The sequence below is a fragment of the Hemitrygon akajei genome, chromosome 16 (assembly GCF_048418815.1).
Source record: "Hemitrygon akajei chromosome 16, sHemAka1.3, whole genome shotgun sequence".
In the NCBI taxonomy this organism is placed as follows: Eukaryota; Metazoa; Chordata; class Chondrichthyes; order Myliobatiformes; family Dasyatidae; genus Hemitrygon; species Hemitrygon akajei.
Window position 1 is genome coordinate 54159007 of NC_133139.1, and position 23586 is coordinate 54182592.

Sequence of the window (23586 nt, forward strand, 5' to 3'; positions counted from 1 at the left end):
ATGAGGAAGTGGAGGGATGGGTTACTAAGTTTGCTAATGACACAAAGGTTGGAGGAGTTGTGGATAGTGTGGAGGGCTGTCAGAGGTTACAGCGGGACATTGATAGGATGCAAAACTGTGAAAACAAGGATGTTGCCTGGATTTGGGACCATGCCTCATGAGATAGGTTGAGTGAACTCAGCCCTTTCTCCTTGGAGTGACGAAAGATGAGAGGTGACCTGATAGAGGAGTGCAAGATGATGACAGGCACTGATCATGTGGATAGTCAGAGACTTTTCCCCAGGGCTGAAATGGTTGCTACAAGAGGACACAGGTTTAAGGTGATGGGGAGTAGGTACAGAGGAGATGTCAGGGGTAAGTTTTTTTTTACTCAAGAGAGTGGTGAGTGCGTGGAATAGGCTGCCGGCAACGGTGGTGGGGGCGGATACGATAGGGTCCTTTAAGAGACTTTTGGATAGGTACATGGAGCTTGAAAAAAAGAGGGAGATAGGTAAGCCTAGTAATTTCGAAGGTAGGGACATGTTCGGCACAATTTTGTGGGCCAAAAGGCCTGTATTGCGCTGTATAGTTCTCTAGTCACAGAATAACACGGATTTTAGCTTCCTCAGCACACCTTGGTATACGGTATGATTGTATCAAATAACAATGACGTACTTTTCCTTGCTCTTCCTTTTAAGTTTCCTTCCCAATAATTTGCACCAATGGAATGTTCCGTCTATGCATCCAAAGTCTAGTACAGTCCTTCTGAGAATTGGATGATGTGACGGCTACCCAGAACCCTGATCCTCTGTCCCCCGGCCCTCTAATCTGTGCTGTCCCGCACTCCCGGCCCCGTCTCACCCCTCCAGCCACCACAGGCTCCCCAGCGACCTTCTACCCGGGCTGACGCCGTCGTTCGCCATGGGCATGCGCGCTGAACTCAGGCCGGGCCCGTGGCGGGGATGCGCAGGATGTCGGTGCTGAGCCCGGTGCAGATTAAGGAGGCGAATGCACACCTGGCGGCTGTTCACCGCCGGGTGACGGAGTTGGAGCGCCGGTTGGAGGCGGCCGAGCGGACGGTTCGGGAACAGGCTGAGCGGTTGATGGGCAAAGACCGGGAACTGCAGGCCGCAGTCAGGGAGCTGGCGCTACGCAAGGACCGGTGAGGGAGGGAAGGGGGGTGCAGGTGTAAGAGGGAGAAGTGTTAGAGGGGGACAAGGGAAGCGGGATAGGGCAGAGGCAGGAAAAGAGGAGTGGGGTGCAGTTGTGGGGGGAGGTGGTGTAGGAGGGGATATATATACATATATATATAGAGAGAGAGGGAATCAAGGAAAATTGGGGGAGGGATTATGGAGTTGGAGATACCAAGAGAGGAGAATTTGGAGGTGTGAGGGAATGGGGAAGTGCTGAAGAGGAGGACTGGGAGAAGTGAGAAGGATTCATTGGCAGGAGGCAAAGTGGGAATAAAGGGAGCCTTCATTCCCTTATGCTGCCTGGCCTGCTGAACTTCAGCATTTTGTATGTGTTGCTTGAATTTCCACCATTTGTAGATTTTCTCTTGTTTATAAAGGGAGCCTTTTTAGGTTGGCTGCTGGTTACTAGATCCACAGGGGTCTGGGTTGGGACTGATTCTTTTTATGTTATATGTCAATGATTTGGATGATGGAATTGATGGTTTTGTTGCAAAGTTTGCAAGCAATGTGAAGATACGTGGAGGGGCAGGTGGTTTTTAGAAAGTTGAGTGGTTGCAGAGGACTTAGACAGTAGAAGAATGGGCAAAGAAGTGGCAGATGGAATGCAGTAACACACAAACTGCTGGAGGAACTCAGTAGGCCAGGCAGCATCTAGGAAAAGAGTGCAGTTGACGTTTTGGGTATTGGCTGACTGTACTCTTTTCCTAGATGCTGCCTGGCCTGCTGAGCTCCTCCAGCATTTTGTGTGTTGCTAGGATTTCCAGCATCTGCAGATTTTCTCTTGTTTGTGAAATTGAATGCAGTGTCAGGAAGTGTATGGTCATGCACTTTGGTAAAAGTAATGAAAGGATTAACTATTTTATAAATGGAGAGAAAATACACAAAACTGAGGTGCAAAGGGACTTGTGAGTCCTTGAGCAGGATTTCCTAAATGTTAATTTGCCAGTTGAGTCCATGGTGAGGAAGGCAAATGCAATGTTGGCATTTCTATCAAGAGGACTAGAATATAAATGCAGAGATCTAGTATTGAGACTTTATATAGCACTGGTGAGGCCTCACTTGGAATATTGTGAGCAGTTTTGAGCCCCTTATCTTAGAAAGGATGTGCAGAAACAGGAGAGGGTTTAAAGGAGGTTTACAAAAATGATTCTAGGATTGAATAGATTGTCATATGAAGAGTGTTTGATGGCTGAATTCAGAAGAATGAAGGGTGACCTCATTGAAACCTATCGAATGGTGAAAGGTGTTGATAGAGTGGATGTGGAGAGGATGTTTCCTATTGTGGAAGAGTTTAAGGTCAGAGGACACAGTCTCAGAATAGAGGGATGTTCTTTTAGAATGGAGATGAGGAGGAATTTCTTTAGCCAGAGAGTAGTGAATCTGTGGAATTCTTTGCCGTAAGCAGCTGTGGAGGCCAAGTATTTATGTATATTTAAGGCAGAAATAGATTCTTGATTGGTCAGGGCATGAAGGGATACAGAGAGAAGGCAAGAGATTGGGGCTGATAGGAAAGTTGGATCAGCTATGGTGAAATGGCGGAGCAGGCTGTATGGGCCAGATGGCCTTATTCTGCTCCTATATCTTATGGTCTGATGGGAGGGTCTGAGTGGTGCACCACAGAAACACTGGATTTGTGTTGCCCCTTGTATCTGTCCACACTAATCCCATTTAGATTATTCCACTGCGCCTTTTATCTAGTCAATTTGGAGTTTTGGTTTAAGTACTTGTCCAGATGTTTAAATATCCTAAGAACATATGCCTCCATCATGTCTTCTGATAGTAAGTTTTTCTGACTCCTGTTGTCCTCTGTGGAAAAGGTTCTCCTGCTAAATTTCTTGCCTTACATTGTAAACATATGCCTTCTCATCTGAGGCACATCCAACATGAAAAATATGATTTATAGAAAAATTATTTTCTATTTAACTCTCAATTTTGTATACTTCTTCCAGGTCACCCCTTATCCTCTCCTGCTCTGGGGAAAACAAATCCAATCTGTCCAGTTTTGACTTAGAATTGTAATGCTGAAATCCAGGCAACACCCTGGTGAATCTCCTCTGCACTCTTTCCAGTGCAATCACATCCTATGGTATAGTGCCCAGAGCTACACAAGATATACCACGGGTGTCCTAACCAATGTTTTATAAAGCTGTGGCTTGATATTCCAGCTCTTGTGTTCTGTACTGTGGTTGCCAAAGGTGAGCATACCATATACCATCTCTGTCATCTTATTTCTGCCCCCCCCCTCAACTGTCACTTTCAGGATTCATAATTTTCTGGATTATCAATATACCCTGGGGCCCTATCATTTACGGTATTTGGCCTACCCTTGATTGGTTTACAAGATGCATCACTGTGCAATTGTCAGGACTAAGTTTCATCTGCTTATTCTCTGTTCAATTTTTCAGGTGATCGAGAACCTTAAATAACATTCTTTCCATCTGCAACATCACCAATTTTCTTGTCATTCACATCCAAGTCATTATATATCACAAACATTAAGGGCCCTAGCACCGATCCTTGTGATATAACACTGGTCATAGTTTTACAATCGGAAAAGTAACCTCCTCCACCACCCTTTTCCTCCTATTCCCAAAATAACTTGGGATTCAGTGTGCCTATCAGCCCCGCATCCCATGTGACCTAAACTTCAGGATCAGCCTATGATGTGGGATCTTGCCAAATACCTTACTGAAACTTGTATAAGGTTTATGCATTTACTAACTAAGCTTAATGTGCTTAGTTAGCTCCTCAAAAAAACATTATGTCAAATTTCATCAAATGGATTTCTCACAAACAAAACCCTGCTAGCTATCTCTGACTAATTTCTACCTTTCATAGTGGAGATGAATCCTATCCCTTAGCAACACACACAAAATGCTGGAGGAACTCAGCAGGTCAGGCAGCATCTATGGAAATGAATTTCAAGGTTGACGTTTTGGGCCCTTATATGTTTATCCAAAAGTTTCCCTCATTGACTCTGTACAAAATATCCAGCAGCCCCAGCTATCTCTCCCTTGCTCATCATTAAGGACCCTCACCATTTAGGACATGCCTCTTCTCATTATTACTCAATGTTTGAAGAACAGCTTTTTCATCTCTGCCTTCAGATTTCTCCATGGTCCCTGAACACTACCTCATTATTTATCCTTCACACAATATATTTTGTACCTTTATAATAATTTGTCCTGCATTGTACTGCTGCCACCAAACAACAAATTTCATGACATACGCCAGTGATGATTAATCTCATTCTGAAATAGCAATCTGGGATACATCAGGCTCTGAGGATTTATCCACCTTTACATGCCCCTTTAAGAACTCTCCTGATGCTAACTGTCCCTGAACATCACCATTCCTTGCCTTGAACTCTCCCTCTACCGTGACCTTCATTCAGAACATCGCACATGTCATTCAGCTCTTTCACGAATGATTCCTCTGGATCGTAAGATGCTTACTCTTTCCCTGGCTGCTTTCTTCATTTTAACACATGTAGGGACTAGGCAGAAAAATGGTTCCGCACAGCCAAGAAGGGCCAAAAGGCCTATTTCTGTGCTGTAATGTTCTATGGTTCTATAGAATGCCTTGGAATTCACCTTAATCTTATCTACAAATAATAATTGCATGGCTCCTTGCTCTCCTGATTGCCTTTTTAAGTATTTTTCTGTACTTTTTTTTCATTGGACTCTGCCATTTTAGTTGCCTATTCAGGGTCTCCCCCCCCCCCCCCCCATGATATGGTAGGGCTCCATTCCTGAGAGCTGTGCGTACCCAAACAATTTGCAAGTCAAATACAGGTTTCCCCCGCTATCTGAAGGTAGAGTGTTCCTATGAAACTGTTCGTAAGCTGAAATGGCATAAAGCGAAAAAGCAATTACCATTAACTTAAATGGGAAAAAATTTTGAGCGTTCCCAGACCCAAAAAATAACCTATGAAATCATACCAAATAGCACATAAAACCTAAAATAACATTAACATACAGTGAAAGCAGGAATGATATGATAAATACACAGTTATATAAAGTAGAAATAATGTATGTACAGTGTAGTTTCACTTACCAGAATTGGGAAGATTGAGCCAAAACTGATTTGTAGAAAAAAATCGACACATACACACATACGCACACACCTGCCTGTGCAAGGCTTCACGGTCATGGTAGTTTTTTTCGTAAAAGTGAAAATCCTCTTTCGGTTATCAAAAACAAGTCTTTCGTAAAATCGAAGCTGCGTAAAGTGAACGTTCAGAAAGCGGGGGACACCCGTATACAGCTCAAACAGTGTTCTCTCACGCAGATACTACAGTTGGCAAATCCTTCCCCATTGGTCTCCCAAACATTTGTTCAGTGTACGTAAAATTAAGCATTCATAAACTGAGGGATCATGTACCTATCATACACTTCATTTTGTTATTCTTGAATTCCTTAGCATCTGTTTTTCATCCACAAATTCGTAATCTTTCTGTCCTTGCCTTTCGTCTCCAAGGGGACATGTCGGCCTTGAACTCACTGTCATCCCACTTAATGAATATTTTAGAGAGAGAAGTACCACACAGAAACAGCCTTTTGGCCCGTCTGGTCCAAGCTGAAACCATTTAAGCTACCTACTCCCATCGACCTGCACCAGGACCATAACTTTCCATATCCCTATTTATCCATGTACCTACCCAAACTTCCCTTAAATGTTGAAATCAAGCTTGCATGCAGCACTTGTGCTGGCAGCTCATTTCACACTCTCGTGACCCTCTGAGTGAAGACGTTTCTCTTAGTTCCCCATAAACTTCTACCTTTCACCCTTAATCTATGACTTCTAGTTATAGTCCCACCCAACCTCAGTGGAACAAGTCTGCTTGCATTTACCCTATCTATCCCCCTTATAATTTTGCATACCTCTATTAAATCTTCTCTCGTTCTTTTCCATTCTAAAGAATACAGTCCAAACCTACTCAATCTTTCCTTATAACTCAGGTTCTCCAGACTTGACAAAATCCTTGTAAGTTTTCTCTGCACTCTTTCAACCTTGTTTACATCTTTCCTGTAGGAAGGTGACAAAAACTGTTCACAGTACTCCAAATTAAGCCTCACCAACGTCTTATACAACTTCAACAAAACATCCCATCTTCTGTACTCAGTAGTTTGATTTATGAAGGCCAATATGCCAAAAGCTTTCTTTACGGCCCTATCTACCTATGACACCACTTTCAATGAATTATATACCTGTATTCCCAGATCTCTTTGTTTGACAACACTCCTCAGTGCCCTACTTGTTTACTGTGTAAGAACTACCCTGGTTCATCCTACTGAAGTGCAAAACCTCACACTTTCTACATTAAATTCCATCTGCCTTTTTCCAGCTGATGTGGATACCTCTGCAAGCCATGATAGCCTTTCTCATTATCCAGTACACCCCCAATCTTGGTATGATATGCAAATTTGCTGATCCGGTTAACCATGTTATCATCCAGATCACTGATACACATGACAAACAAGAAAGGACCCAGCACTGATCCCTGTGGCACACCACTAGTCACAGGCCTTCAGACACAGAGGCACCCCTCTACTACCATTCTCTGCCTTCTCCCACAAAGCCTATGTCTAATCCAGTTTACTATCTCATCTTGAATGCTGAGCAACTGAACCTTGTTGACCACCCTTCCGTATGGGACCTTGTCAAATGGCTTACTAAAGACATGTAGACAACATCCACTGCCTTGCCTTAATCCACTTTTCTGGTAATTTTCTCGAAAAACTCTTATAAGGTTGGTTAGACATGACCTACAATGCATGAAGCCATGCTGACTATATTTAACCAGTCCATGCCTACCCAAGTACTTACATATCTGGTCCCTTAGAATACCTTCCAAAAACTTTCCCACAACTGATTGTCAGACTCAGTGGCCTGTAATTTCCTAGTTTCTGTTTAGAGCCTTTTTTAAACAGCTGAATCACATTGGCTATCCTCCAATCCTCTGGTACCTCTCCTGTCACTAAGGATGCTTTAAATACCTCTGCCAGGGCCCCAATAATTTCTGTACTTGCCTCCCATAGGATCCAAGGGAACACCTTGTCAGACTCCAGGGATCTATCCACCCTGATTTGCCTCGGTAGCAAACACCTCCTCCTCTGTAATCTGTGCAGGATCCATGAAGCTTTCCCTCACTTCTATAGATAGACTCAATCCGTCTCCTTAGTAAATACAGGTGCAAAGAATGCATTTAAGATCTTCCCCCATCTGTTCTGGGTCTAAACCTGGATTACCATTCTGGTCTTCCAGAGGACCAATTTTGTCCCTTTCAATCCTTTTGCCCTTAACCCTTAGGAATCTCTCTTTTATGGTTTAAAAATATAAAAGTAAGGAGAAAGGACTCACCACATTTGGTGGTGCTTTGCCTGCCTTCCAGTGCCACCGGTGCCTCTGATGTAGCACAGGAACAGGTCCCTTGGCCCATGATATTTGTGCTGAACATGAGGTTAAATTAAATATCTTTTCCACCTGTATGTGATCATATCCTTCCAGTTCCAGCATGTTCCTATGTCTATCTAAAAGCCTCTTAAATCTGCTGTTGTATCTGTCCCTGATTACCAGTTCCAGATATCTGCCAGTCTGTTAATTGAAAATACTTGCTTTGTACATCTCCTTTAAACTTTCACTCTTTCACCTTAATACTGTGTATTGTACCATTTGACATTTCTACCTGGGAAAAAAGATTCTTACTATCTATGCCTCTCCTGATTTTATAATCATTGTTCACAAAATGCTTACCTTCTGACACTTTCACCACTTGCCTGGCCCTCACTTCCAAAGATTAAATTCAGAAGAGCCTTACCTGAGTTGTGTCCAATCTAGTATCTTTCCTCTTGTTTGGAAGCCTTATGTGTGGCACCTTGTCAAAATCATGGAAAATCCGTGTAAACAGCATTCACTTACCCTCTATCCTGCTGTTATTTTCCCCTCAAGAATCCAACAAATATGTCAGGCAAGATTTCTTTTTAAGGAAGCCATGCTTATCATGTGCCTCACAGTACCCTGAAACCTCATTATTAATACAGGGCTCTAACGTCTTGCCAATCAATTAAGTCAGGATAACTGGCCTATAGGTTCCTGTCTTTTGTCTCCCTGCCTTAAAGAGTGGAGTGACATTTGTGATTTTCCAGTCCTCCTAATCATTTCAGAATTTAGTGATTCTTGAAAGATCACTCCTAATGCCTCCACAATTTCTTCACCTAATTCTTTTAGAACTTTCACGTGTGGTCCATCTGGATCACGTGTGGTCCATACCTATCTTCCTTGAGCTTCCCAAACACCGTCTGGTTAGTAATGACAATTACACTCACTTCTGCCCCATGAATCTCAAATTTCTGGCATGCTGCTGATGCCTTCCACAGTAAAGACTGGCACAAAATACCAAGTGAGTTTGTCCACCATTTCTTTGTTCCCCCATTATTTCCTGTACAGAGTAATTTTCCTGTGGTCCAATATCCACTTTTGCGTCTATTTTACTGTTTATGTGTAGTCATGAAACACTACAGCACAGAAACAGGCCTTTCAGCCCATTTAGTTTGTGTCGAACCATTTGTCTGCTTAGTCCCATTGACCTGCACCTGGACCATGGACTCCCATCCATGTACATACCCAGATTTTTCTTAAATGTTGAAATCAAACCGGCATCCACCATACTCTGGCAGCTCATTCCACACTCTCACCAACCTCTGAGTAAAGAAGCTCCCCCTCAAGTTCTCCAAACATTTTACCTTTAACCCATAACCTCTGGCTGTAGTCATACCCAGCCTCAGTGAAAAAGCCTACTTGCATTTACCCTCATGATTTTGTATACATCTATCAAATCTCGCCTCAATCTTCCACATTTTCAGGAATAAAGTCTGAACCTATTCAACATTTCCATATAACTCAGGTCATTCACCTCCTGCAACATCCTTGTAAATTTTCCCTGCACTCTATCAAGCTCATTTACATCTTGCCTGTAGATAGCTGACCAAAACTGCACAGAATACTTCAAATTAGGCCTCGCCAATGGATTACAATTTCAACGTAACAGCCCAACTCCTGTACTCAATATGTTGGTTTATTATGAACCTATCTACCTGTGACAGCACTTTCAAGAAATTATGGATTTGTATTCCTTAATCCCTCTGTTCTACTGCACACATCTGTGTTTACTGCTCACCGTGTAAGACCTATCCTAGCTGGTCCTCCTAAAGTGCAACATCCTATCTGCCTTTTTTCAGCCTATTTTTCCAGCTGGTTCAGATTCCGCTGCAAGCACTGATAGTCTTTTTGCTGTCCACTACACTCCCAATCTTGGTGTTATCTGTAAATTTGCTGAACCAGTTTGACACATTATCATCTAAACCTTTGATTTAGATTACAAACAACAACAGACCCAGCACCAATCCCTGCAGTCAGAGAGGTAACCATCTATTACCACTCCCTGGCCTCTCCCGCGAAGTTAGTCTAATCGAATTTACTGCCTCACCTAGAATGCCAAGCTGCTGAACTTTTTTGATCAACCTCCCATGTGGGACTTTGTCAAAGGACTTGTTAAAGTCCATGCAGATTATATCCACTACCTTGTCTTCATCAATTTTCCTGGTACCTACCTCAAAATTCTATAAGATCGGTGAGACACAACCTACCACATACAAAGCCATGTTGACTATCCCTAATAAGCCCCTATCTATCCAAATACTTATATATCTGGTTCCTTAGAATACCTTCCAATAGCTTTCCCATTACTGATGTCTGGGTCACTGGCCCATAATTTCCAGGCTTATTCTTAGGGCCTTAACCAATGGATTAACATTCCAATCCTCTGTCACCTCACCCATGGCTAAGGATGTTTTAAATATCTCTGCTAGGGTCTCTGCAATTTCTGCATTGGTCTCACAGGGCACAAGGGAATTCCTTGTCAGGCCATGGGGTTTTATCCACCCTAATTTGCCTCAAGGGTGGCAGGGTGGAGATGCATTTCTAGCAAAGGAAGTGTAAGGCACTCCTTCCCTCTGCTAGCCTGCAGGCCACCCTTGAGCAAGGTGAAGCACCTGTTTAGTTCTCCTCCACCCCCTCCTCCCCCCAATCAACCAAGGTTATGTGCAGCCTTTGGAGCAGGTGGTGGATAGGCATATGCGCAGCAGATGCATATCAGGTCCTGGGTATGCGACCTCTGACACCAGGCAGACAAACTCTGAAGAGTATTGATAATGGCTGGGGTTACCCGTCTTGTAAAGATACTGTCCAGAAGAAGGCAATGGAAAACCCCTTTTGTAGTAAAATTTGCCAAAAATCACAGTCATGGAAATACCATAATCACCTATGTTATATGACATGGCACATAACGAACAAAACAGCAAACATCTCCTCCTCTGTAATCTGCTGCATTGCCTCACATTTATAGATCCCATCTCCCAAGTAAATACAGATGCAAAAAAAATCTATTTTAAGATCTTCCTCCATCTCTTTCGGCTGCACACAAAAATTACTACTCTTGATTTTCCAGAGGACCAATTTTTGTCCCTTGCTATCCTTTTGCTCTTAATATATCTGTAGAAGCTCTTAGGTGTATCATCTGCCTTGTCTGCTAAGGCAACCTCATGCTTTTTTGTCCTCCTGTTTGTTTTCTTAAGTGCTTTCTTGCATTTCTTGTACTCCATTAGCACCTCATTTGTTCCTACCTGCCTTTACCTGCAATGCACCCCCTTTTTTTCCATACCAAGGTTCAATGTCTCTTGAAGACCAAGATTGCCTACCCCTGTTATCTTTTTATTTTGACAGGCACATACAAGCTTTATACTCTCAAAATTTCACTTTTGAAGGCAAACCCACTTACCAAATTCACCTCTGCCAAAAAAACGACCTGTCCCAATCCACACCTACCAGACCCTTTCTGATACCATCAAAATTGGCCTTTCTCCAATCTAGGATCTTAACCCAAGGAACAGACCTATCTTTTTCTATAACTACCTTGAAACTAATGGCATACTGATTAGTAAATGCAAAATGTTCACCTACACAAACTTTTGTCTTATTCCCTAATAGATCTAGTATCACATTCTCTCTACTTTGGACTTCTCTGATTAAGGAAGACTTTTTCTGAACACATTTGACAAACTCTTTCCCATCCAGCCCTTTTACACCATGGGAGACACTTAATATGTGGGAAGTTAAAATCACCTACTATCTCAACCTTGTGTTTCTTGCAACAGTCTGTGTTCTCTCTAGAAATTAGCTCCTCTAACTCCCGCAGACTGTTGGGTGGTCTATAATATAATCCTATTAATGTATTTATACCTTCCTTATTCCTCAGTTCTACCTGTACCTGTAAAGCCGTACTTGATGAACTCTTCAGGATGTCCTGACTGAACACTGCTGTGACATTTTCCCTGACTAGTAATGCCACTACTCCCCTTTTAACCCTCCCACTCTACCACATCTAAAGCGACGAAGCTGCCAGTCCTCCTCTTCCTGCAACCGTCTCTGTAATGGCTACAATGTCATAATTCCACATTCTCATCCATGCTTTAAACTTATCTGTCTTTCCTACAGAACACCTTGCATTGAAATATACTAGCAAACCTTTCTGCTAGGATATTAGCCCCCTCCACTTCATGTGCAAGCTGTCCTTTCTGTACAGGTCTCATTTTCCCTGGAAGAGAGCCCAATGATCCAAACATCTGAAGACCTCCCTCCTGAAATATCTCCCTAGCCACGTGTTAAACTGTATGGTCTTCCATTTTCTGGCCACCATAGCATGTTGAACAGGTAGCCACCCTGAGATCACAACCCTTTAACTTAGCACCTAACATTCTGAACTTATTTTCCAGGACCTCATCACCCATCCTTCCTAGGTCATTGGTACCTACATGGACCATGACTTCTGGCTGCCCACCCTCCTACTTAAGAATGCTGCAAACTCGATCCGAGATGTCCCTGACTCTGGCACCCAGGAGGCAACATACCATCTGGGAATCTTGTTCTCGTCAACAGAACGTCCTTTCTGTTCCCCTAACCAACGAATCCCCTGTCACTACAGCTTGCCTCCTCTCCCCCTTCCTTTCTGAGTCACAGAGTCAGACTCAGTGCCAGAGACCTGACTGCAGGTGGCTTTCCTCTGCTACATCATTCCCCCTGCCCTACAGTATCCAAAGCAGTTTACCTTTTGTTGAGGGAAATGGCCACAGGGATACTCTGCACTGGTTGCTTATCCCCTTTCGCCCTCCTGACTGTTATCCTTTACCTGTGTCCTGACCTTGGGTGTAACTACCTCTCTGTAAGTCCAATCTATCAACTCTTCTGCCTCCTGAATGATCTGGAGTTAATTCATTTCCAGCTCCAGCTCCTTCTCACGGTCTGTTAGAAGCTTCAGCTGAATGCATGTCTTGCAAGTGTGGTCTTCATGGGCACTGAAGATCTCCCTGCCTTGCCATATCCTGTAAGAAGAGCACTATCCTGCATGGCATCCCCACTGCTCTAAATGTGCAATAAGAAAAAGAACAAATAACAAAAAAAATCTACCTGCAGCCTGTGCCTTTCCTAAGCTTTGAAGAGCCAAAGCCTCAACTCCCCGCTAGCAGTGGCCCACTCACACAATGGCCATTCGCACCTGACATTTTTTTTTCATATCTCAAAAACCTTTTAGTATCTTCTTTTATATTATTGGCTAGCTACCTTCATATTTTCTTTGTTGTCTTATTGCTTTTTTCGTTGCCTACCATTGGTTTTTAATTGTAATTCCCTAGCTTCCCACAAATTTTTTGCTATATTGTATGCCCTGTCTTCTGTTTTTATGCTGTCTTTGACTTCCTATTAAAGCCACAGTTGCTTCCTCCTTCCTTTAGAATGCTTTTTTTGGAAGAACCAATCCATCTTCTTCTGAATTACTCCCAGAAGCTCCAGCAATTGCTGCTCTGCCATCATCCTTGCTAGTGTCCACTTCCAAAGAAAATCTCATGCCCCAGTTGTTACCTTTACTCAACTGTGATACCGATACATCTAACTCCTTGCTTCAAAGTGAATGCTCTTTACTCTATATGCCTTATCATTACCACCCCCCCCCCCAACTCTTTCTAATGGACTTGTTGGTTTAAACTTTATATTTGACTCTAGCTTCCCATGTCTGCAGTACTCTTCTGTGTCTCATTATTCAATTAAATTTGTTCTTTCCTATTCAGCTGCAGCCTGTACAGTTTGTGCAGGTCCAACTTTACTCAGAAACAGTCTGAGTGATCCAAGTATCTAACTTCTACATCCCTTATTACTATGGTCTATTTTCTCTCCTACTTTCTAGATGAGCTTTCCTGGCTGTTGTTGCTTCCACCCTGAGTCCACCTCCCAGCACCAGTATCTAAAACTTGTACTCCTTTGAGGTGGAAAGTGGAGGGTGATATTGAGGGAGCAGAGGGAAGAAGGAGGAAAGAATAGATGGAGAGAGAATAGTGAAAGATGGGAGAGTTTGGCATGTATTATTAGGTGGAAAGAGCTGTCTGGGAGATGAGATGAAGCTGGAGGTATTGCTTGGGTTGAGCTTGGAGGAACAGGTAAGTAGTGTTGGGTTTGAGAGATTGATAGGAGGGCAATGGTGGAAGTATGTTGAAGAACTGGATTGGAACTGGTTAGTGGGTGCTAGGGATTGCTGAGAGGTGAATAGTGAGAGCTTTTGTAAGGGTGTGAGTGGGAGGTTGGTGGTGGCAGAGAGAGTTAATGTGTTGAAAGAGCTAATATTGTTTTGATATTGTGTGGTAGTAGAGATGGTTTGGGTAGACAGGATTGGATATCTTGGAGTAATATAGCACAGAAACAGGCCTTTCTGCCAATATCTATCATCTGTGGATGTGGAGAACTGTAAGATGAAAGATTGGATATGTAGCTGAAATCCATCAATCCTTTTGCAGGGAGATGGTAGACGTGCAGGAGAAGCTGCAGGACTGTGAGGGAACGGTGCAAAGGCTACAGATGCTGATGAAGGAGAAGGATGAAGTAATTGCCCAGCTGAGACATCGCAGTCAACTGCTGGATAAAATCACCCGCAGCCGACCCTTCCTCGATAACTTGCTGTCCTACATGGCTGAAGCTGAACACTCACAGAGCATTCATCTTCCACACCCCAGCTTCCCTGAACACCAAGCAGACTCCCTTCAATTAGGGAGTAATGGGTTAATGAATGCCAGCCCCAGTGACCAAAATTTCTCTGTCAGTGAGGATGACACTGAGGAGCTGGACCAAGATGACTCAATCTTTGGGACCACAGTTTAAATCTTCACCTCATCCAGGTTGAGGGATGCTGGGAAGAGCCTATAAGTGCCTGTTAGTTTTGCAAATCTGGGAAATCACACTGAAACCTGTGGTGGTGAAGGTGGAAGCAGAGAGCATTTGACACTCTGTGATCTGATCGTTGGATTTGTTGATATTTCATTCCAAAGCTTTTGGGATTGGAGGGTAGTTAACTCGATGTAAAGAATATGGCCTTTAGAACAGTGGACTGTTGACACTGTTCATCAATTTCTTAATGCAATAAGATATTGGTGTTGGAGTAGCTCTGGTTTCAGACTTGGTTTAGAAGACCATGAACTCCAGTCCAAACATTGAGAGAAGTGGTTACCTTCTCATAAAGCACAACAGGTAAATCCCAGCTACAGCCTCCTCCCTTTTTATATTCCTCCATGCTTTGAGGTTTATGAAATACCCCTGAGTTTTAGCTGGTTGCACTGTATTTTTGGATCACTGACTGATTATTTGCAGTACTGTGATTATTATTTCCATGATGGGAATTCAACTGTTTGTGAGAAGCACTGGCTGGTTAGTGGAGTAGTTCTGTCGTGTTCTTTCAGAGCAGAGTTTAAAGCCAGGCCAAACTGACTGGAAGTCTTTGCTATCCAACATGGTAGTGTGTCATGTTTAAAGATTTTCCTGTTATTTTCAGTTGGCAGCTATGAACATCTGGGCCTATTGAGCTGCTTGAACAGTGGGAATTTGGAAACCACCTGATATCTAAATGCCACACAGAGAATTTTAGTATTTTTCCCCTGTGTTGCTTTCCTGATGATTGTGTAAAATAGCTGCCACAAAGTGGAATGAAATCAGTGCCTACTTTAAATATTGTATTTTTTGTCTCTCCGTCATCAAGAATTTAAATAACTTCCCCCATCCCCCCACCACCACTAAACAATATTTAACCAGATATCCCGGTTGAAATTAAAGTGCGGCTGGGAACTGCTTCTGTTGTTCCCCTACTGCCTACCATTTCCAGAAGTGCAGCTAACACCATGTACAGGCCACTTCCTATGAAGTAATAGCTGAGGAACAAGAGCAGCAATGCGGGTATTCTTGGCTGCTCAACCGTGAATAATCTCATCCATTTGCCTCAATCAGCCTGTCTCATAAGGGTTATGTATGGGTATGTATGATAGTAGAAAGTACATTCTGGACTAAGTTCCTGCAGCATTTGCACCAGGATTCAAATCCGGCTGTAACCCTCAGCAGACTCTCCCAATAATACATACAACTAAGATTGTTCCTTTTCCCTTCTGATCTCTAATTAGTCATTGTGTGCTGCTGCACATAACACCCATTTTTCCTGAAAGCTGGTTTACTTTCTCCACACAGTCACTGCCTCTCACTCACTTTTCGAACTGATCCAGCAAAATGAAAACTGGTTTCCTAGAACTCGGTGCACTGGATTCTTAAGTTACTGAAATATCTAGTGCCAGCTTGGGCATTGGCTAATGCTGGTTAATTGCATCTGGGTATATGCATCTCTTTTGAACTGAAATGACTTGCACTGATGGGTCTGCTTCTCTTTTGATAATGGGGAATGAACAGGAGGTTCCATCCTTGAATCATAGGTGTCTTGAAGGTGTTACCATTCCAACCTCAATTTCTTGAAACCAAATAAAAGTGGGTGACTGATCATGGAGTAAGGGGATGAGCAGTAAGTGGGTCAGTGAGCTAATTGTGTATTCTACAGACTGGCGCATTGTTTATAGATATTGTGCAGAAAACCCTACGTTATCCCTGAAGCAATATCAGACCGCCTGTCACATTGCTATTGCTGCATGTGAATTGGCTGCTGAGTTTCCTGCCTTTGGCAGGAACTTTGAATCCTGCCTTCCATAGGGAAGCTCAGGAGTCCTATGAATCAGGGAGATGGTTGCCACTTTCCCTGTGCTTTACATTGCTGCAGTATAAGGTACCCTTTTGACTATGCTGAATAAATGTAAATTCTACATTTGCCCTAGTACAGATTTCTTTGAAAGAACGACTTTATTCCATCTCAGTTTCATAGCAGTGATCTGATATGACTCAACAAGCGATCTGCAACTTACCAGGTAATCAGTTAGTCACAACACAGTAAACCACTGATTGTTCAGCGGCTTTGGCATCTGGCTTACTAGATGATACTTCCTGTGCACCTTATAAACTTCCTTACTTTTTGATTTGGCTATAGAGCCATTGGCAATTGCGTTTCAAAATTGTGCTGAATTGACGGGGATTTGGAGGGAGGGGTGTTGATCACAAAGTCTCTCTTTATGCTGATGATCTTTTACTTTTTATATCAAACCCGACTACCTCCTTATCCCCAATGTTTTCACTCCTTAATAAATTTAATCAGCTTTCCGGACACAAACTTAATTTACATAAGAGCAAACTTTTTCCAATAAGTAAACTGGGGGGCCCTATTCTTGTGCTCCATATAAACTCACACAGTTCTATTTCCTACACTCTAAACTTGCCTGAGCTTTAAAAAATATTTATTATATTAAATTTATTACATCTATAAAAATTATGAATTAAAAGGTTATGGAGGTATTAACAAGAATGACATCCAATTGTTTGGATAATCTGCCAGTCCATCACCACCAAAGTCCTTGGGATGCAGTTTTACTGTAGCATTTTAGCAGATTTGAAACTGAATTGCTGCTGCAGGTCCTCCCCAGTGTAGTTCAGGGAGCTGTTCTTGTGAACTATTAGTAACCCGAACAGTTTGTAAGTCAGAAATGTGCCTGTGAACAGTTTAAGTAGCAGAAGATGCCTGCAACTCGCCTTCCAAATGCCTGATTGTATGTGTAATCTGGGGGAGGAACTGTACTTGGTACGACTTATTTGCAGTGTCACACTCATTCCATTCGACTGTCTCTTTAGCCTCTATTTGGTTTGTGGTGGGATTGAAAATGTCCTTATCTGCATCAGCTGAGACTTCATTTGTGTACATGAAGATTTAATATAAGACAACTGTTATGAATATAACACCATTTTGTTGAGAAAGTCTCTCAAACATAGCCTCCTCTTAATGAAAAGTGTGGTAACTTTCCTACACAGGTGGCTTGGTACTCAGCCAAAGTACAGTCCTACATTATAGTTGGTATTCCATTCAGTTGTTACTGTCCCATTGGGGTACGGATCTCACATTGAGATGGTCACCAAGACAATAGACAATAGGTGCAGAAGTAGACCATTCGGCCCTTCGAGCCTGCACCGCCATTTTGAGATCATGGCTGATCAATTCCTATCAATACCTTGTCCCCATGTCCCTTGATTCCCCTATCCATAAGATACCTATCTAGCTCCTTCTTGAAAGCATCCAGAGAATTGGCCTCTACTACCTTCCGAGGCAGTGCATTCCAGACCCCCACAACTCTCTGGGAGAAGAAGTTTTTCCTTAACTCTGTCCTAAATGACCTACCCCTTATTCTCAAACCATGCCCTCTGGTACTGGACTCTCCCAGCATCTGGAACATATTTCCTGCCTCTATCTTGTCCAATCCCTTAATAATCTTATATGTTTCAATCAGATCCCCTCTCAATCTCCTTAATTCCAGCGTGTACAAGCCCAGTCTCTCTAACCTCTCTGCGTAAGACAGTCCAGACATCCCAGGAATTAACCTCGTAAATCTACGCTGCACTTCCTCTACAGCCAGGATGTCCTTCCTTAACCCTGGAGACCAAAACTCCATACAATGATGATATAATACTCCAGGTGTGGTCTCCCAGGGCTCTGTACAAATGCAAGAGGATTTCCTTGCTGTTGTACTCAATTCCCTTTGTAATAAAGGCCAACATTCCATTAGCCTTCTTCACTGCCTGCTGCACTTGCTCATTCACCTTCAGTGACTGATGAACAAGGACTCCGAGATCTCTTTGTATTTCTCCCTTACCCAACTCTACACTGTTCAGATAATAATCTGCCTTCCTGTTCTTACTCCCAAAGTGGATAACCTCACACTTATTCACATTAAACGCCATCTGCCAAGTATCTGCCCACTCACCCAGCCTATCCAAGTCACCCTGAATTCTAACATCCTCATCACGTCACACTGCCACCCAGCTTAGTATCATCAGCAAATTTGCTGATGTTATTTTCTATGCCTTCATCCAAATCATTAACGTAAATGGTAAACAGCTGTGGTCCCAATACCGAGCCCTGTGGCACCCCACTAGTCACCACCTGCCATTCCGAGAAACACCCATTCACCGCTACCCTTTGCTTTCTATCTGCCAACTAGTTTTCTATCCATGTCAGTGCCTTCCCCCCGATGCCCTGAGCTTTGATCTTACCCACCAATCTTCTATGTGGGACCTTATCAAATGCCTTCTGAAAATCGAGGTAAACTACATCCACCGGATCTCCCCCCATCTAACTTCCTGGTTACATCCTCGAAAAACTCCAACAGATTAGTCAAGCATGATTTACCCTTGGTAAATCCATGCTGGCTCGGCCCAATCCTATCACTGCTATCTAGATATGCCACTATTTCATCCTTAATAATGGACTCTAGCATCTTTCCCACCACCGATATCAGGCTGACAGGTCGATAGTTCTCTGTTTTCTCCCTCCCTCCTTTCTTAAAAAGTGGGATAACATTAGCCATTCTCCAATCCTCAGGAACTGATCCTGAATCTAAGGAACATTGGAAAATGATTACCAATGCATCTGCAAAAGACATATGGGAACGGATGAGAAATTGCACACCTGATGGGAACTGGTGTTGAGGGGTGGGACTTGCTCTGAACTGGTCAGTACAGTTTCCATTTGCATACACTCTATGAACCCTTCTTCTCTTCCCCTTGTCCCCCGCCCCCCCCAACCCACTGACAAAAATTTGGCTGGAGGTGTGCAATCTCTCAATGGCTTGTAAGCAAATTGCTCCTTTAGATACCCATTACTATCTAATCACTGCTTAGATTTATGCTATTGTCAATTGAGTCTACTTGTATAACCATTGTGTGTAATCACTGTCCAGTAGTATAATCATCAAAGTGACTATTACTTTCTGACATATGGTTCAGTTATTCTGTATAATCTCATAATATTACTCTTCATATAATTATCCTAGTGTAGCCAATGTTATCACTCTGAAATCATTTTCTATATAAAAACAAAATCATTTTCTAGATCATAGATCATAATTTTTCATGTAGTTATTGCTTGCGAACCATAGCTACACAGTGCTGGAATTTCATTATTATGTGTATCTGCTGTAACTCTGTTTCATTTATTTCCCCAGTTCTCTTGATAGTTTAAAAATGTGTATGGATTCAGCTGACAGATTTAGGCTGGAGTGACTTCCAAAATAGTGACCTAATTTGGCATGTTCTATGAACATAGTGTCTGGACAAGAAGATTCCCATTACCAATGGTTTTTGCATTGTTTAGGTCAGTGTATAGATCCTTGTGCTTCATTGCAGTAGTGCATCAAAACTCAAATGCAAGTTTAAACCATTCTGAAGTACTTAGAGCAGCACTTAGCTTTAAGGAAAAAATATCAAGTTAGCGTATGGATTATATATATCCAGTAAAACAGTCATGGAAGTAGAAGAAGCAGCATGCTTTAATGATTGCATAAGTTGTGTTTGTATAAAATATAGTTTTGTTTGGAGGGATTTGGGACAAGTTCACTAGATGAATGTATCACACTCAGGGTTATATTTGATCATTATAGATAGAAATTTGGTATGTTGGTGCCTTTTATGAATCTATGCAATAACTTTATAAATGATTTTTGTGAGTTCCTGCACTGGTTCACGTTTAAATTCTTTGCTACTGCCACAAGGTTGTGATGACAATACTGTCTTCACTACACTGTTGGTATCCAGACATTAGTAATGTGATGTCTCAGAGGAAAAAAATGTTATATTCAACTTTTCTCATTGAATTCGTATCTGCACCTGAATCAAATGTGACAATAGAATGAGGTAATAGGTAGCCAGAAAGACCAAAACCAGTCAGTGCATTGATGAATACATCTTTGGGGATGTCGGACCTTCTACTGTGACTTATCACAAGCCCAAACATTGTAGCTGCCTGTTGATCTGCCATTAGTGCCTATGCCACACTTGGAAGAAACATGGAATTACCTGCAGATGCCATTGATCCTTCCCTCTGGCCCTTTTGTACTATTTTTTTTTCAATGTTATTTAGAAACGATGTACTTACATTTTCCCCCATGGTTTTTTAAGACTTTGTATTCCCCTCCAAATTTTGTTGTTTATCTTAAATTTGCATTTTCCTGGCTACTACAGTTCAAATGATTGGGAGGAAGGAAATGCCTCCCACTCTGCATCAGTATCCAATGGCAGCTAGGCAGGTTGGCAGCAGAGGGCTTTCTATACCAGTTCACTTTTTTGAAAAATTGCTAATCTCCAGATGTACATGGGTTGAGAATTTATTGACACCAAGCTAGTAAGTAGGACGAGGAGCATACCATCCTGCTTGAAGACAGTTCTAATATCAGTTTGATCTTAGATGACCCTCTAACACATCTCTGCATTGGGTCTCTTTGTGCCCTTGCCATATATTTATATATGTATGTGTGTGATTTTTATATATATAAATATGAATCTATTTATATAAATATAACACTATCAGTACTGTGCAAGCCTTAGGCACATGTAAAACAATTATGGAAAGCGAAGATGCTTTCAAAAATAATGAATTGAAAAGCTTTTAAATATCAATAAAATTACTATAAAGAACAATACACAATAGAAAACTAAAATCAATATTTGGTGTAACCACCCTTTGCCTTTAAAACTGCATCAATTCTGATAGGTACATTTATGTGTAGTTTTCTGAGAAAATTGGTTTGTTGGTTGTTCTTAGAGAACTGCAGACTTTGGCTGTCTCACTTCTTTCTGTCCTCCAAATAATCCAGACAGCCTCAATGATGTTGAGATCAGCACTCTATGGAGGCCATACCATCTGAAAGGATTAAAAAAAAATCTTGGGTGCCTAAGACTTTTGCATTGTACTGTATGTGAGTGAGTGCGTATATACACAAGATACACTATGTATAGTTAGTCTGTCTTCCATACACTATTTCACCTAGTATCACCTGATCTCACCTAAAGCAAAGTAATGAAGTACTGGTTTTAAGTCCAGTCAGTACTTGGATGTATTTTACACACCCATTGATGATCAATATCTTATGGGAGGGAGCTGCTAGACCCCAGCAAGTACAAGGGCTTGAGCATTTCTGTGAAGCCTTGCAGCCCCTGAATCCTATTGTCGATGTTGAACTCTATCAATTGTATCTGATTGCTAATACACGATAAATAAGGAACATTTGAGTAACTATTGAGATGCTCCATTTTATATGCATGGAATGATGCAGGTATTAACTTTTATCAGGTTCACTAGAACATAAAACAGTACAGAATAGGAACAGGCTCTTCAGCCCATGACAGTGAACTAAACACCTGGTTACTAATCACTTCTGCCTTTCCATTGTACACATACTTACATTCTCTGCACATTCATGTTCCTACATAAGATGGTCTTAAACACCACCCCCAGCAGCACATTCCAGGCACCTACCACTCCCAGTGTAATAAATTTGCTTCGCACAGCTTTGAAATTATCCCATTTCACCTTAAATGTACGTCCTCTAATGTTAGATATTTGAACCCTGGGATAAAGATACTGGCTGTTTACTCTATGCCTCTCATAATCTTATATACCTCTATCAGGTCTCCTCTCAGCCTTCACTACTCCAGAAAAAAACAGTTTAAGTTTGTTATAACGCAACTTGGAACAGGACAAATTACAATTGTTAGGCAGGAACTAGGGAGAGTTAATTAGAGCCACATTAAAATATTATAGGGGGATCTTGAGCAGCAAACTCAGCTGCGGAATAGCAACTAGAATTTAATTCAGGTAAGTTCAAATGTTGCACTTTGGAAAGTCATCAAGGTCAGACAATCACTGAACACTAAAATCATCTGGATTGTGTAGAATAGAGGGACTGGAGTTCAAGTACATGGTTCACTGAAAGTGATGGTATGGGCAGACAGAGTGGGAAAGAAACCTTTTGAAATGTTGGCCATTGGTTAGGAAATTGAGTATAAGCATTGAGAAATCAAGGTGTGGTTGAACAGGATGTCGGTGAAGCTGCATATGTTCAACTTTGGTTGCCTTACTATAGGAAAGAAGTTATTAAACTGAGAAAAGAGTAGAAAATGCAGAAATATTCCCTGATCTTGGACTGAGTTATAGGGAGAAGTTGGATAGGTTATGACTATTTCTTGGAGTGATGGAGACTGAGATTTGGTCAATACAAATGTGTAGAATCATGGAGGGCATTGAGTGAAGGCACTTTTTTCCTAGGGTTGGGGAAATCAAGAACTAGAGGACTTAGAGGTCAACTTTTATCTGTGGTAGGAATTGATTGGTAGGCTGTGCTAGGAATTGATTGAGGTGGTACAACTACTTTGAAGACAGTTGTGCAGGTACGTGGATCGGGAAGGTTTAGAAGTTCATGGGTGAAATGCTGACAATAGGACTAGTTTGGATAGGGCATCGTAGTTGGCATAGATCAGTTCGGCGAAAGGGCCTGTTGCTGTGCTGCGTGAGTCTATACTTTTCTATTCTGTGCAGTTGGTCTTTAAACACTCTATAACAAGATGTAGATTTGTACAAAAATTAGCTGTTAGACCATAAGATATAGAAGCAGAATAAGGCAATTTGGCCCATCAACTCTGCTCTGCTACTCCATCTATTTCCCTCTCAGCCTCAATCTCCTGCCTTCTCCCGTATCCCTTCATGCCCTGACTAATCAAGAATCTATTAACCTTTGCCTGAAATATACCCAATGTTCTGGCCACCATAGTCATCTGTGGCAACGAATTCCACAGATTCACCACGATAGCTAAAGAAATTCCTCTTCGTCTGTTCTTAAATGGACATCCCTCTATTCTGAAACTGTGTCCTCTGGTCTTAGACTTCCATACCATAGGAAACCATGCTCTCCACATCCACTCTATGGAGGCCTTTCAACATTTGATAGATTTCAGTGAGATCCTCCTCATTCTTCTGAATTCCAGTGAGTACAGGCCCAAAGCCATCAAGCACTCATCATATCCCAGAATCATTTGTAAACTTCCTTTAAACCCTCTCCCAATGTCAGCACATAAG

General features: G+C 42.1%; 1 protein-coding gene across 1 annotated transcript; it reads left to right on the forward strand.

Moving 5' to 3' along the window:
- Nucleotides 1-722: 722 nt before the first annotated feature.
- On the forward strand, nucleotides 723-20185 carry LOC140740060 (vimentin-type intermediate filament-associated coiled-coil protein-like). Its single transcript, XM_073068911.1, has 2 exons — nucleotides 723-1141; nucleotides 14072-20185. Exons 1-2 carry the CDS (start codon nucleotides 942-944, stop codon nucleotides 14430-14432), a joined length of 561 nt encoding a protein of 186 aa, XP_072925012.1. The 5' UTR covers nucleotides 723-941; the 3' UTR covers nucleotides 14433-20185.
- Nucleotides 20186-23586: the final 3401 nt, after the last annotated feature.

Bases quoted from the DNA above. Each gene is read 5' to 3' on its own strand.
- LOC140740060 (XM_073068911.1), top strand. From the start codon at position 942: ATGCGCAGGATGTCGGTGCTGAGCCCGGTGCAGATTAAGGAGGCGAAT. The intron at 1,142-14,071 runs GTGAGGGAGGGA...ATCCTTTTGCAG, and splicing joins CTGGCGCTACGCAAGGACCG to GGAGATGGTAGACGTGCAGG.